The sequence below is a fragment of the Lonchura striata genome, chromosome 18, assembly GCF_050655825.1.
Source record: "Lonchura striata isolate lonStrDom1 chromosome 18, ASM5065582v1, whole genome shotgun sequence".
NCBI classification, from domain to species: Eukaryota; Metazoa; Chordata; class Aves; order Passeriformes; family Estrildidae; genus Lonchura; species Lonchura striata.
In genome coordinates this window covers 13222648-13235050 of record NC_140720.1, presented here as the reverse complement: position 1 = coordinate 13235050, position 12403 = coordinate 13222648, and the positions used below count along the sequence as shown (strand labels likewise).

General features: G+C 41.1%; 1 protein-coding gene across 13 annotated transcripts in view; it reads right to left on the bottom strand.

The window, feature by feature from the left end:
- The window catches only part of QTGAL (queuosine-tRNA galactosyltransferase), a 103745-nt gene extending 92389 nt beyond the window's left edge, over positions 1-11356 (bottom strand). For 12 of the 13 annotated variants that reach the window (XR_014949352.1, XR_014949354.1, XR_014949350.1 and 9 more), the window contains exons 1-4: positions 11250-11356; positions 7588-7704; positions 7368-7467; positions 2357-2421 (exon numbers count right to left, since the gene is read on the bottom strand). Coding sequence is in view for 6 of the 13 variants with exons in the window: in XM_085556921.1 (XP_085413047.1) it covers positions 2357-2421; positions 7368-7467; positions 7588-7704; positions 11250-11300 (333 nt within the window). In the remaining 7 variants the exon portion in view is untranslated. The remainder of the gene's footprint in view (positions 1-2356; positions 2422-7367; positions 7468-7587; positions 7705-11249) is intronic. The other variant, XM_085556922.1, reaches the window with a different exon arrangement.
- Positions 11357-12403: the final 1047 nt, after the last annotated feature.

Below are 12403 nucleotides of genomic sequence, written 5' to 3'. Positions count from 1 at the left end.
ATATATGAAAAAATTCTTAAGTATCTTCAATTTTTCTACTTGTTTTCCCACAGGGGAAAAAATGCCTCAGTAGCTTGGAGGTGAAATCTGTAACAACAACCACAGTAAAAAAAATCCACAATAGCTGTTAGTCCAACAGCTGCCACTTCATACTAGAAAAGGCTGATCAAATTCTGACAGTTCTGAGACCTGTAACCCTTTTTTCCACATTTCTTCCCAGTTTGTTGTCCTCAGAAATCTGTGTTGAGAGACATAACACGAGCAGCTTGACTCCAGCTGGAATGGCAAGCAAAAACAGCCTTGCTGGAGCTAGCACTTCCAAAGATGCTCCCAAATATGCTCATCCACTCATTTCACTTCACAGAGAAAACAAAGAATGCACAAAAAGCCAGGGTTGCATTTCTCCACCTGTTTGTAACGTGCACAAACAGCTCCATTCCTCTCCACATCCACCTGTAGCAAACCTGAACTTGTGGCTGCACTTCTGAAGGTCAATTCCTCGGCATTACTGCACATTCCAACAGGCTGATATCAACATTCCTTCCTAGAGAGCTGGGTCCTGGGCTGGTGACTGAAATGAAGAAAGTTGGTGGTGTGTGGAAGCAGAGTTGTTGAACAGCTGGCAACATCTGTGTCCCAGCTACTATCACACAACATTTACTAACTACAGCCAAAACACTGAGCAATTTTTGGACTTGTAGCAGTTTCTACATCCATTTTATTTGTTCTGATCTGTTTTCAGCAAAGCATGGTAGTCACAAGAGGAGACAGTAGAAAACACATTTAAGTAATGCCAGGCATTTAATATTTCTTTTGTAACAAGATTAGGCTGGTAGTCCAGAATGCCTCTGATTTGAAGAAGTAACAGAAACACATAGAACAGAAAATCTTGGTAATTTCTCCTAAGCTTATCCACACTGTAAACCATAAAATCCTCAACTCACTTCAAGTAATTCTTGATAATATTAAATAAAAACTTCTGCTAGTGACAATATTGCAGAAATATTGTATAATTACCAGTTATATCCTTAATAATTGTAATTTCCTTCACTGATGTTTTGTTTTTCCTGCAATAGTCAGCTAATAGAAACAACACAGCAGCAGGGAGATTATAATATATGGTAAATAACAAATTGAGAATTCTGAAGAATCACTATGAAAATATGAATTAACTTCATTTAGAGAATTTGACTTTCTAGTTCATTGCTAGTGATTTTCAAACAACTAGATCTGTCTGAATTGAAAAGAAATACTAATCCATAATTTATTTCAGTAGATCATGCTATACGTATTTGAGACAGAAGATATGAAGCTTAATGGGGCAAGAGTAGATTAATTTCTCATTCATGTACTCGTGGACTCATCTTCAGCCAGATCAAGTACACACATTCCTCATCCTGCAGACCCCCTAGAATGCCCTGTGCAATGTAATGCAAGCCTAGAATACCCAAACTTTGCAAATAAGTTCCCTTGTTGTTCTTTTTTTTCATTTTAGATGCATAAACATCCTCACTGACTGACAATACATCACAAAAATCACAACATTTTAACATATGAACAAAAAAAAAGATTTCTTCCATCAAGTTGATAAGGCAGTGGAGTTTGCAAACTGAAGGATTTCCCTAATTAAAACCTGAGAATGGCTGTGGTGTTCCCATACCTGCTCTCAAACACTTTTTAACAAGCACAGTCAATCATAATATTCAGCTGAATTGTAGCTGAAAACCAACGCTGTCAGCTGCCAGTTCATCCTGTACCACCCTAACCCATAGTTCAGTTCCAATTCAGAGGAAAAGAAATCAATCTTCAGGTGAAATTACAGGAGATCAGTGAGCCTTGAAGGTCCTGCTCTTCTTGCCTGCTCCCAGCACACTGCCCCACTCAAAGGCTGGGCACCTTTGTGAAACCATTCCTGCATATTCAGCTGCACCAAGTGAGATCCTTATCTGGGGGTTACTGAGCTGAATGGCTTCACAGAAGATATCCAACAAAGGACAGGGAAAAAAAATTCAACTTGGAAGGTGAGATCCCTCCTATTTTACATCAAAAAGCCAGTAGATTATCTCTTAGTTTCTCATCAATACAATTTTCTGAAGAATGTGGGAAAGAAAAATCCTCAAAACACCTAAATACCGACCTTGCCCAGCCCTGTTCACAACAGCTTGTGAAATCTGATATAATCAAAGCATTATGTAAGGCTGTCTACAGGTTGGAAAAGAACTTCACAACCATAAATAGTAACCTGCACACTAAACAAACTCCTTTAAGCAGCTTGTCTTTCAGCAAATCAACAATTTCATTAAAAAGAAAAGGATTATATTGACAAAACCAAGTTAGACAAAAAGCATTAACTTACTGAATCCAGAAAGCAGAGATAGGTTCCTGAGCTCTGCATTACTGCTTGATTTTTAGCAAATCCAACTGAAAGAGAGAAAGCAAAGATAAAAGGATGGAGGTGTTTTTACTGCTGCATCTCTTTAAATCTTAATAAAGTAAGGAACAAACAAAAGTCAGCATCACATAAAGTACCAGAATTTCCATATTTAAAGCAAGGTAATTTGTGAATATTGAAACAGGATGCCTATGTCAGTCACCTTCTCTGAGTGAGTATCAGAATTCTACAATCAAGTAGAATAAGAGTACTTTTGCCAGCCCTCCCCTAAGACATAATATGTAATGTGTATCTTGAAGAGAGCAGGTTTTATATTCAGAATCTCAGCTTGTAGAACCACAGAAAGCTTTGGGCTGGAAGGGACCTTTAAAAGTCATCTAGGCCAACCCCTTGCAAAGAAGAGATGCTGAAAACCCTTGGCTGTACTTATATTCACCTTTTAAGACCTAAAAAATACCAGCAAATAAGAGGCAGAGAAGGACCAGAAACTGCTGGTCATGTTCTTCCCATCAGGGTTCTCAGGAGGACTCAAAAAGTTCTGTTCCTTTGTTTTTGTTAAGTATAAAGTTTGCAAATACAAAAACTTCACGTGCCATTTATGTAAAGGGATGCAGAGAGGAGCCAAAGCAGGCTGATTTAGTAGATACATACACAGAGCACAAAGGTGATTTATTTATACCATAACATGTTGTACCCTCAATGTCACTTCAGACAAATGACAACATTGGCACCTAAGGTCTCCTAGTTTCTGACCTCCTGAGACTTGGTGAATCTTTTTATCAACCCATTCATTTCAGGAAGAAATGAATAAACCAAAGAAGAAATTTTTTCTTGTCAGCTTAATTTCTAAAGCAGATGACAGCTCTGGAGGATCAAGCAAATGGCAGAAGCAGATAAATAGGAAGGAACAGGAATCCACACTTGAAGGTAAGGATGGGACTGCAGCAACCACTGGAATACACCCACAAGGTGGGAATGCTTACCTGGGATTATTTTTGCAGGTAGACAAGGAGTACTTAAGAACATTCTGATCTCTGAATTCTTGCCCTGGGCAGAATTCTAAGAAAAGCCCACACTATATCCAGTGTTAGTCTGAAAAATGCTGCATGGATTCCACTTGGTCATATGTGGAACACTTAAGCTCCCTTTGGAGTATTTTTCGAACCAAGTAAGGGAATCCAGCAAGATCACCCTGACCTGCATGAAGACATGCAATACTGTAGGGTTTTTACTCTTTGGGGGAAAAACTGGAAATGTAAAGCCAAAAAATCTCACCATTAAGTGGAGCAGAATAATTTTAAATAATATTATCCACAAAGTTTCTGACTTTGCATTTGGAAAAAAGCAGAGTTCTGTAATTCTCTTATGTTTTTATGTGTTACAAATTTAAGTTTGCTCAGGAAACAGATTTAACTGGGCTCAAAGGTTCCCTTAGTTGTAATGCACGTGCTCCTTGGGTATTTTGCTGAGCTGTCCAAGTACAGAAAAAGACTTATGACTGCATTTCTTACTGCCTCAAGGAACATTATGTCAACTACCACCAGAACACAACTAATAAAGGCTCTTCCTTATAACTGTGTTCTTTTTTCTCATGTACATTAATCCTCACCTCAACTTCTCTTCATCATGGGTTTTTTGGATGTATTATTTTACAGGATGTTTACATACTACCTTTTACAGGCCCATGAATATGGAATCTTATCTACACAGTAACTCTCAGTCTCCTTCCTACTGGCAGTAAAAAAGCAGCTGGCAGAGACTGGAGCTGCCACAGCAGCAGAGCTGGGTCCTGGCACGAGCAGTTTTAGTGGGAAACAACTGATGCAAGTCAGCACGTCTGGACATGCCAAAGCAGCAACCCCCAGTCCTGTGGAGGTCCCTAGTAAAGCAAGAGAGAAAAGAACAGCACAAAAATGATGACAGAATTAAATCTGAAAACTTTAAACACACCAGTACTACCAGAAGCCACAGCAGCTGTAAAGTGGCCTGGACTTATATTTCAGTACTGTCATTAGCATACCCAAATATTTCAACAGCCTTCAGTGGATACTAATGAATTACAAGGAATCAAAAATGTAAGAAAAGAGTGAAGGAGGCTTCAAGGCAACTAGAAGGTGGCAATTTTATTACTCTATGAGTTTTCTGAAGTATTTCAAATCTCATTTTCAAATAAACTACTTTAAATAAAATAATGAAATATCTAGTATTTGCTATGAGAAAGAGCTGGAAAATATTTCTTGCTGTGTTTAACAGAAACATCCTGAAGTTTTTCATATACTAGGTATCTTTTAGAGGAAAGAGAGAGAAGAAAATACGCATTTTTTTTTTTAATTATTAAGAAGATAAATATAACTCCCCATAGAAGAAACTAGGTATTAAAATTCTTTCACCACAACAAATTCTGTGTTTGGCATGAGTAAAAAAAAATTCTTTAATATTACTCTACTGAACAAAATGAAATGTTTGTGCCAGATCTCTGAGTTTTGTAAGGCCTGCTTACTTGGTGAAAAGAGCCTGTTCCCATGGTTACAGCCGTAAAAACTTAAGCCTCAGTGAGATATTAACATTCCTTACTCTTGGAAAGAAAAAGGTTTCCTTTTTTTAGGCAAGTGACCCTTTCTTTTTTCCAAGGTTCCCCCCCCCTTTCTTTTACATGTTAGAAAAGAATCAGAAATAAATCCTAATCTTGTGTAAATAGTTGAAGATGTGTGAAGCCTGACTAGTACATTGTTTCTGTACCAAAGCATCTTCTTTTAAAGGCAAGACTCCTTCCAGTTGTACCTAGTCCTTAACAAAATGAAAGTAAATCACCAAAAGCAAACAAATACTATGGATTTCAAGTAACCTGCTTCTAAAATTTAACAACCACGAAGTAAAGATGTCCTTGTTTTAATGGTGACTTGAGAGTGTCTCCCACATGGATAAACCTGGGTTTGTGTTTTAGCAGAACTATGCATTTCACACTATTATTTAAATTATACATTTAAATAGTGCACAGCCCCTCCCACCCCCAATTTATTAAAGATCTCTTCAGTCTCCAGCTGTCCCAACATTGACAAATGCATGCTAAACCATAAAATAATCTGACATATCCCGACTGGCACAATGGAATTCACAACTGGAACTCAGTTTTAGGTTCAGTTTCCTGAAGTGCAAAGGTGAACAGACATCAGAATTCTAAAATTAAAAAAAAAATCCCATCCTCCTTGTGTGTTCTGGCAAACTAAAACCTAGTTTATACACAATTGATACAACACTCCAGTAGGAACAAGACTTTAGACATAGCAAATGTTTATAAAAATGGAAAATATGTTACACAACACGATGGTATTAGCAGAAACATTACTAACTATCTTAAGTATCAGAATGAACAACCTCTGAGATTATTCTTTGACTTAAATTGAAACCTACTTAGTTTCTTGATCATCAACTATTAAAAGAAGTCAGTTTTAAAAAGAGACTGATCATCCAATAGCAGAGGGGAGAAAAAGAAGAAAAAATTACAGGATTATGAGTAATTCTTGACATTGCTCAATTCCAACTGTATCAGTTGCCCAAAAGAGAAAAATTCCCTCCGAAAACCTTGTCTGCCTTTTGTCATTACCAGCCCAATAGTTCTAATATTACAAGCTGCACTGTCAAAACAACACCAGTTCATGCTAAAGGTATTAAAATACTAAAAATATTTATAGTAAGGATTATGCTGTGTTACTTCAGTATTGCTATGTCTGACAACTATTTAAAAACAGATGTAAAGCCTACAGTCAGGAGAAATGACAGTAAATAAAGCCAGGGGCCTCTGCCAGGTTGCAGATGAAGTCAGGGCACAAACTGCCTATTTATTTGCATGTTTCAACAGGGGATGAAAAGAAAACTTTCTGAAACAGAAGTGGGCTTTTGCCTAAGAAGATCATCTTGAGGATACTGTAATAAGCCTGAGTTTCTTTACACTTCAAACAGGATGTGTAGTGAAAAAAAAGAAACTGTCCAAATGTTGTGTTACCGTGTTTCCAAAGTGTGACATTTAAGAGACAACTTCAAAGACACAAATTTGGAACCAATGATTTAACAATTCCTACCTGTCTACTCATTAAAAAGTCCAGAATGACTGAAACATTGGTTACACAGCTCCAGTACAAAATGTGAGCACACTGCTCTTCTTTTGTCCTGCTGCTCTTCCTCAGAACACAGACGTGGTCTTCCAACTTTACTGTCACTCTACAACAGCTTCTCCAACTGACTTTTATTTTTATTTCACACTTTACAAAGATTTTCTGCTAAAACCCCCTAAACATAAACCAACCAAAGCAAGCAAAAGAAAATTACGTTAAAGTAATCTCCTGCAGTGGGAGATAATTCATATTAGCATACAAATGAACAAGGAATCCCATCATACACCTGCCTGACAGCTCACCAAACATATTGGTTTAGCCCTTTGAGTGAATACTTGGGACTTTAGTGAGAGCTTTTAGCTCACATCAAAACTTCTGAAACCTCTGGTTTGATTTGATCATTGAAGTAATATCAAAAAGGTATTTATTTTCTACTTCAGAGTCTATTTTACTGGACTGAAAGATATGCATTTACTTTTAAAATCTTTATGCAAGGAATTTTTAATGTGTTTTTTCTTAGAACCCAATCTCCTGAAGATAAATCAGATATCAGAAAGACACAGTAAAATTGTAAGCATTAACAACATTGTGTATACTACAATTAAACAAAATTCTTTTGCTTTTGCAGAGTAGAGCACACAAGTGGTAAGCCAAGTTCTTCTTTCCTTGAACATATAAACAAATTCTACAGAGCTCAAAGCAACAGTGCCAAACTCAAATTGGAATGAGTTTTCAAACAGAGCTCTAGAAAACAATGTGGGTTTTCTCATTGCAGTGGAAATGGCTACAAAGGCACTTTTCAAACTAAAAATCAGAAGGTGCTTGCGATAAGAACCAAACTCTCACAAAATTAAGCTACGTACCACCTCGAGGCTGAGAGGAATTGTTGGTTCCAATGATTACTGAAATCCCAACTTCTTCCAACTTGATCTTCCATTTTTCAATTATTTCAGCTGAACCATCCTAGAATAAAAATAATGACATGGATGCAGCTATTTTAATTTGTGTGTTGAAGTGAACCAAAAATTCTTGTTAGAGACAATATTTACTTGGACAGTATTTTAAAGAAGATCTGGAATGTACCTTACTGGCATCATTAAAAATTGACAGCTCCATGGTTCCTTTAAAATCTTGTTCCCAAACTGACTTTAGGCATTCATCTAACCAGCATTCACTGTTGTGAACAGGCACAATGATAGACTACAAGAAAACAAACAGACATCCACATGCATGTCAGGAAGCATATTTTTGTTTACTTAGTGTATATTTTGTAAAAAGGAGAAGTAGCAGATCCATCTGAAACTAACTTTCACCTAGAAATGCATCTTAAAAATATAAAAGTAGGCAAATAACCTTTATTTTCATTACAAATATATGATTTGTTTTCTTCTCTATCAAACTTCTTTTGAAATTAAGTTCCACAAGATGGTTTTTGGTGGAAGCCCAAGGAAACAAGAGAGACCACTGAAGCAAACCCACAAATGAAACATCTGTAACATCACCCTAACCTGTTTCTTGTATTCCTGCATTTCTTAAGACACTCCTCACTTTTGTCCTCCATTAAAACATTACTCATCAGTTTCTCTTCAAGCCTAATTGGAAATGCTCATATATGCAGCTGGACCCTCAGGCTGCAGCCAAGTTTTTAAAAATTATTCCACCTACAACTGCTCTAATGCACAGTGGAAGTTGACCAGTGATGTAGTTCCATACTCTGCCACCCTTGCTGCAGCCTTTCCTCCTACAGCCCCTTGCTTCAGAGGTGCACACACAGCAGCAAAACATACCTGAAAGATTTGAAAATTGGTTAGAAACCAGAGAGGAGGGCTTTAGCTGTTCAAGTTTAGTTACTCATCACTGGGCTAATTATCCCTAAAAAATTACCCCCAAAATTCTTTCAGTGTCTCAGAAGAGAACACATTTCCTTCAGAACATGCAAAGGCCTGAGAAATCAGCCTGGTGGAACACTGGCTGTGTCTGAAAAGGGAGAGCCAAGTCTGTACCTGCTGAAATCACATAGAGATGGGGAACTTAATAGCCTAAGAAACTCCTAAAAAGTCTCATGGGACATTTCAAGAAGTCCCTAGAAACACAATTTAAACTCCTCATTATGTGGGGTAACCACAAACGCACGGTTGGAAGAAAGAGAGGATTTATTCCTATTGTGAGCAGGACAGAATCCCAAGAAACAAAACACTGGGACACTGAAATGGAATTATTCACTGTTTAGTGCCATGTGAACACATGTGCACCGTGCAAATACAGGTGCACACATCAGAAAGCAGATTTTTGGACACTGAAGGATGTACAAACAGTACAACCCAGTCCTGTGTAGGGTACAATGATTAACAACATTTCACAACCAAATAATATAGCAAACATCTACAATGAATGAACTTCCTGATTTTTGGCAGGATGATCGAACATCTCTAAACTTTTAAGCAAAGTAGGCCTTTGATTTGTGTTTTAGAGAGATAAATAAATTAGGGAGAACCAAATAAAAAGTGAAACTGATTACCCAATAATTACAACATACAGACAAAAAAGATTATTTCAGAAGTGTCTCAGATTAGTACTTTGAGACTAAAAAAACAAGCAAAAATCTGAGATTCTGAGGTAGTATATTCAATTTACTCAAGATTTTAATATTCTTTATGTGGACATGGCAATTAAAATATGACCCTACACATTCATACCAATCAATCTAATACATTCATTCAGAAAAAAAGGGTTCCACAATTCTTCCAATGGCAATATAAACTCATGCAGTTTTGCACATCCAGAAAAATCAGTTATTTTTCAATTTGTTTTCTGATTCACTTAGTATAAATTTGACTAAGCCATCACCAACTATCTTGCCATTGGTTTGAAAACTGGAACTTCTTTGCCTTTTTTCCGTGGTGTACTCCTGTTTTAAGTCAGGGCAGCAGAGCAAAACAGCAAGATGATGTTTGACCTCCCTGTTTAGTTTGAACTGAAAGCAGAAAAAAGTACTTTAAGGGCAGCATATATAAAACAACCCATAAATACCTGATGGCACTGAGGTGCTCTGAATTGAACTGCTCATAATATAATAACGTGCTCCTTAACACATTACTGTGAGCAAATTCTACTTTCATAGAACCATGACCAATCAGAGAACTGGACACCTGCCAAACTAAGGCCCAGAGCTGAGGTGCTGATGATACTTCTGTGTAAAACCTGAAAAATTAACAAATCCTCACAAATAACTGTACTTAGCAATAGGATTAACACTTCAGAGTATTGCTGATGTCATGTACTAGAGTTTTCTTAGAATCCACCATTCTTGCTCAGCTCACTGGTTTCTGTGTTTAGTTTTAGTTTGAGGATAAATCAACAATCTAGACTTTCATTTATCCCTCATTCATTACCAGATTTGTACCCTGGTTTAAGAGTTGCAATTAGGCAGTCATAAATTGGCTTTTAATGTTGTGTGACCATATCAGAATAATTCAATCTCCTTAAACCATTTAAAGAGGGGAAAAACATGATCCAGGGCACTATTTCACTTACAGGTGCAGTCTCATAGCAAAAATAGCAGCTGGTATTAACCTCCAGAGACTGTGTCTGCTTCTCCTGTCCCAAAACAAGATCAACCACAGCTCTGGCATTGCTGACAAACCCTCTCTCCAGGGTCAAACACCAACCTTGCTAAGGTACTCAGTAAAAGTAGGCATAAGGAAACCTAGAATGGTTTTCCCAGTGTCCTTTTGTACAGTTGATGCCAACTTCTACTTCCCAATCCCAGCACAGATGATTATTCTAGTTCTCCTTGCAGCAGCCCTTCTTATATTTGAAGACTGCTATGAAAACAGTGAACTATAGAGAGTGTAAAGGACTCTTAAAATAATTTTGAGTATTTGGGACATAAATTGCAAACAACTAATGTACTTTTGGCGTTACAAATCATCGGAGTGCCAACCTGCATGATCTGAGTCAGAATTACTGTTTTGTTACATGAGGCTGATTTACAGCAGCATCCAACAGAGAGGAGTTTCATGGTCTATGAGCCAAATACAACTCTTAAAACAGAGCTGTGAATTAAACCTGGACTTGAGCATTGAGACAGTACCTCGTTTCCCCTGAACTCCACACATTCTAGACAAGTATTATATATACTTCTGTATTTTTATATTTCTATTTACATACCTATACAGGCACAGATAGAGATGGATGTTGTATATTTTTCTACGTGTTTAATTTATACATAAGTGAGCATATATTTAAAAAATTATATTTATATAATATATATTCACACTACAGATATACACACTAGATATGTATATGTATATGTATATGTATATGTATATGTATATGTATATGTATATGCATATGCATATGTATATCTGTGTACATATATACACATATATACCTATCTATATGTGTATATACATATATATGTCTATACATATATGTATGTATAGACATATATATACATATACACACATATATACATACATATATGTATGGATATACACATATGTATGTATGTGTATATATATGTATATAAGTACGGGAAGTAACAGAAGCAGGAAGCGTTGTAGGAAGATTTTACGACTTTCATTGCCAAGCCCGTGTACCGAACGCGCCGGGGCTGCCGCTCTGCAGAACCCGCCGGCACCGAGCCCTCCGGGGGACCCTCCCGGGCCAGCCCCGGCCCCGCCCGAGCTGCCGAGTCCGCCCCGGGCCCGGGGCACCCCGGCCCGGCCCCGCCTGCCACGTACCACCTGCACGGGGGGCTCGGGGCTCCCGCCGGCTCCCCCCGGCTCCGCCATCGCCGCCGCCCCGCGGGGAGGAGCGGGAGGAACAACCACAGAGACGGAGGCGGGAGCGGCCGGAAGAGGCTCCGCTGGCGGCGGCTGCCGAGTCCGGGCCCGGCCCGTGAGGGCACCGCGGCCCCGGCTCGTGAGGGGACTCCCGGCCCCAGCCCCGGCTCATGAGGGGATCCCCGGCTCATGAGGGGATCCCCGGCTCATGAGGGGACTCCCGGCCCGTGAGGGGACCGCGGCCCCGGCTCATGAGGGGATCCCCGGCTCATGAGGGGACCCCCGGCCCGTGAGGGGACCGCGGCCCCGGCTCATGAGGGGATCCCCGGCTCATGAGGGGACCCCCGGCCCGTGAGGGGACCGCGGCCCCGGCTCATGAGGGGATCCCCGGCTCATGAGGGGACCCCTTGCTGATGAGGGGACCCCCGGCCCGTGAGGGCACCGCGGCGCCGGCTCGTGAGGGGACCCCCGGCCCCAGCCCCGGCTCATGAGGGGACCCCCGGCTCATGAGGGGATCCCCGGCTCATGAGGGACTCCCGGCCCCAGCCCCGGCTCATGAGGGGATCCCCGGCTCATGAGGGGACCCTCGGCCCCGGCTCATGAGGGGACCCCTTGCTGATGAGGGGACCCCCGGCCCCAGCCCCGGCTCAGGAGGGGATCCCCGGCTCATGAGGGGACCCCCGGCCCGTGAGGGCACCGCGGCACCGGCTGATGAGGGGACCCCCGGCCCGTGAGGGGACCGCGGCCCCGGCTCATGAGGGGATCCCCGGCTCATGAGGGACTCCCGGCCCCAGCCCCGGCTCATGAGGGGATCCCCGGCTCACGAGGGGACCGCGGCCCCGGCTCATGAGGGGACCCCTTGCTGATGAGGGGACCCCCGGCCCCAGCCCCGGCTCATGAGGGGATCCCCGGCTCATGAGGGGATCCCCGGCTCATGAGGGGACTCCCGGCCCGTGAGGGGACCGCGGCCCCGGCTCATGAGGGGATCCCCGGCTCATGAGGGGACCCCCGGCCCGTGAGGGGACCGCGGCCCCGGCTCATGAGGGGATCCCCGGCTCATGAGGGGACCCCCGGCCCGTGAGGGGACCGCGGCCCCGGCTCATGAGGGGATC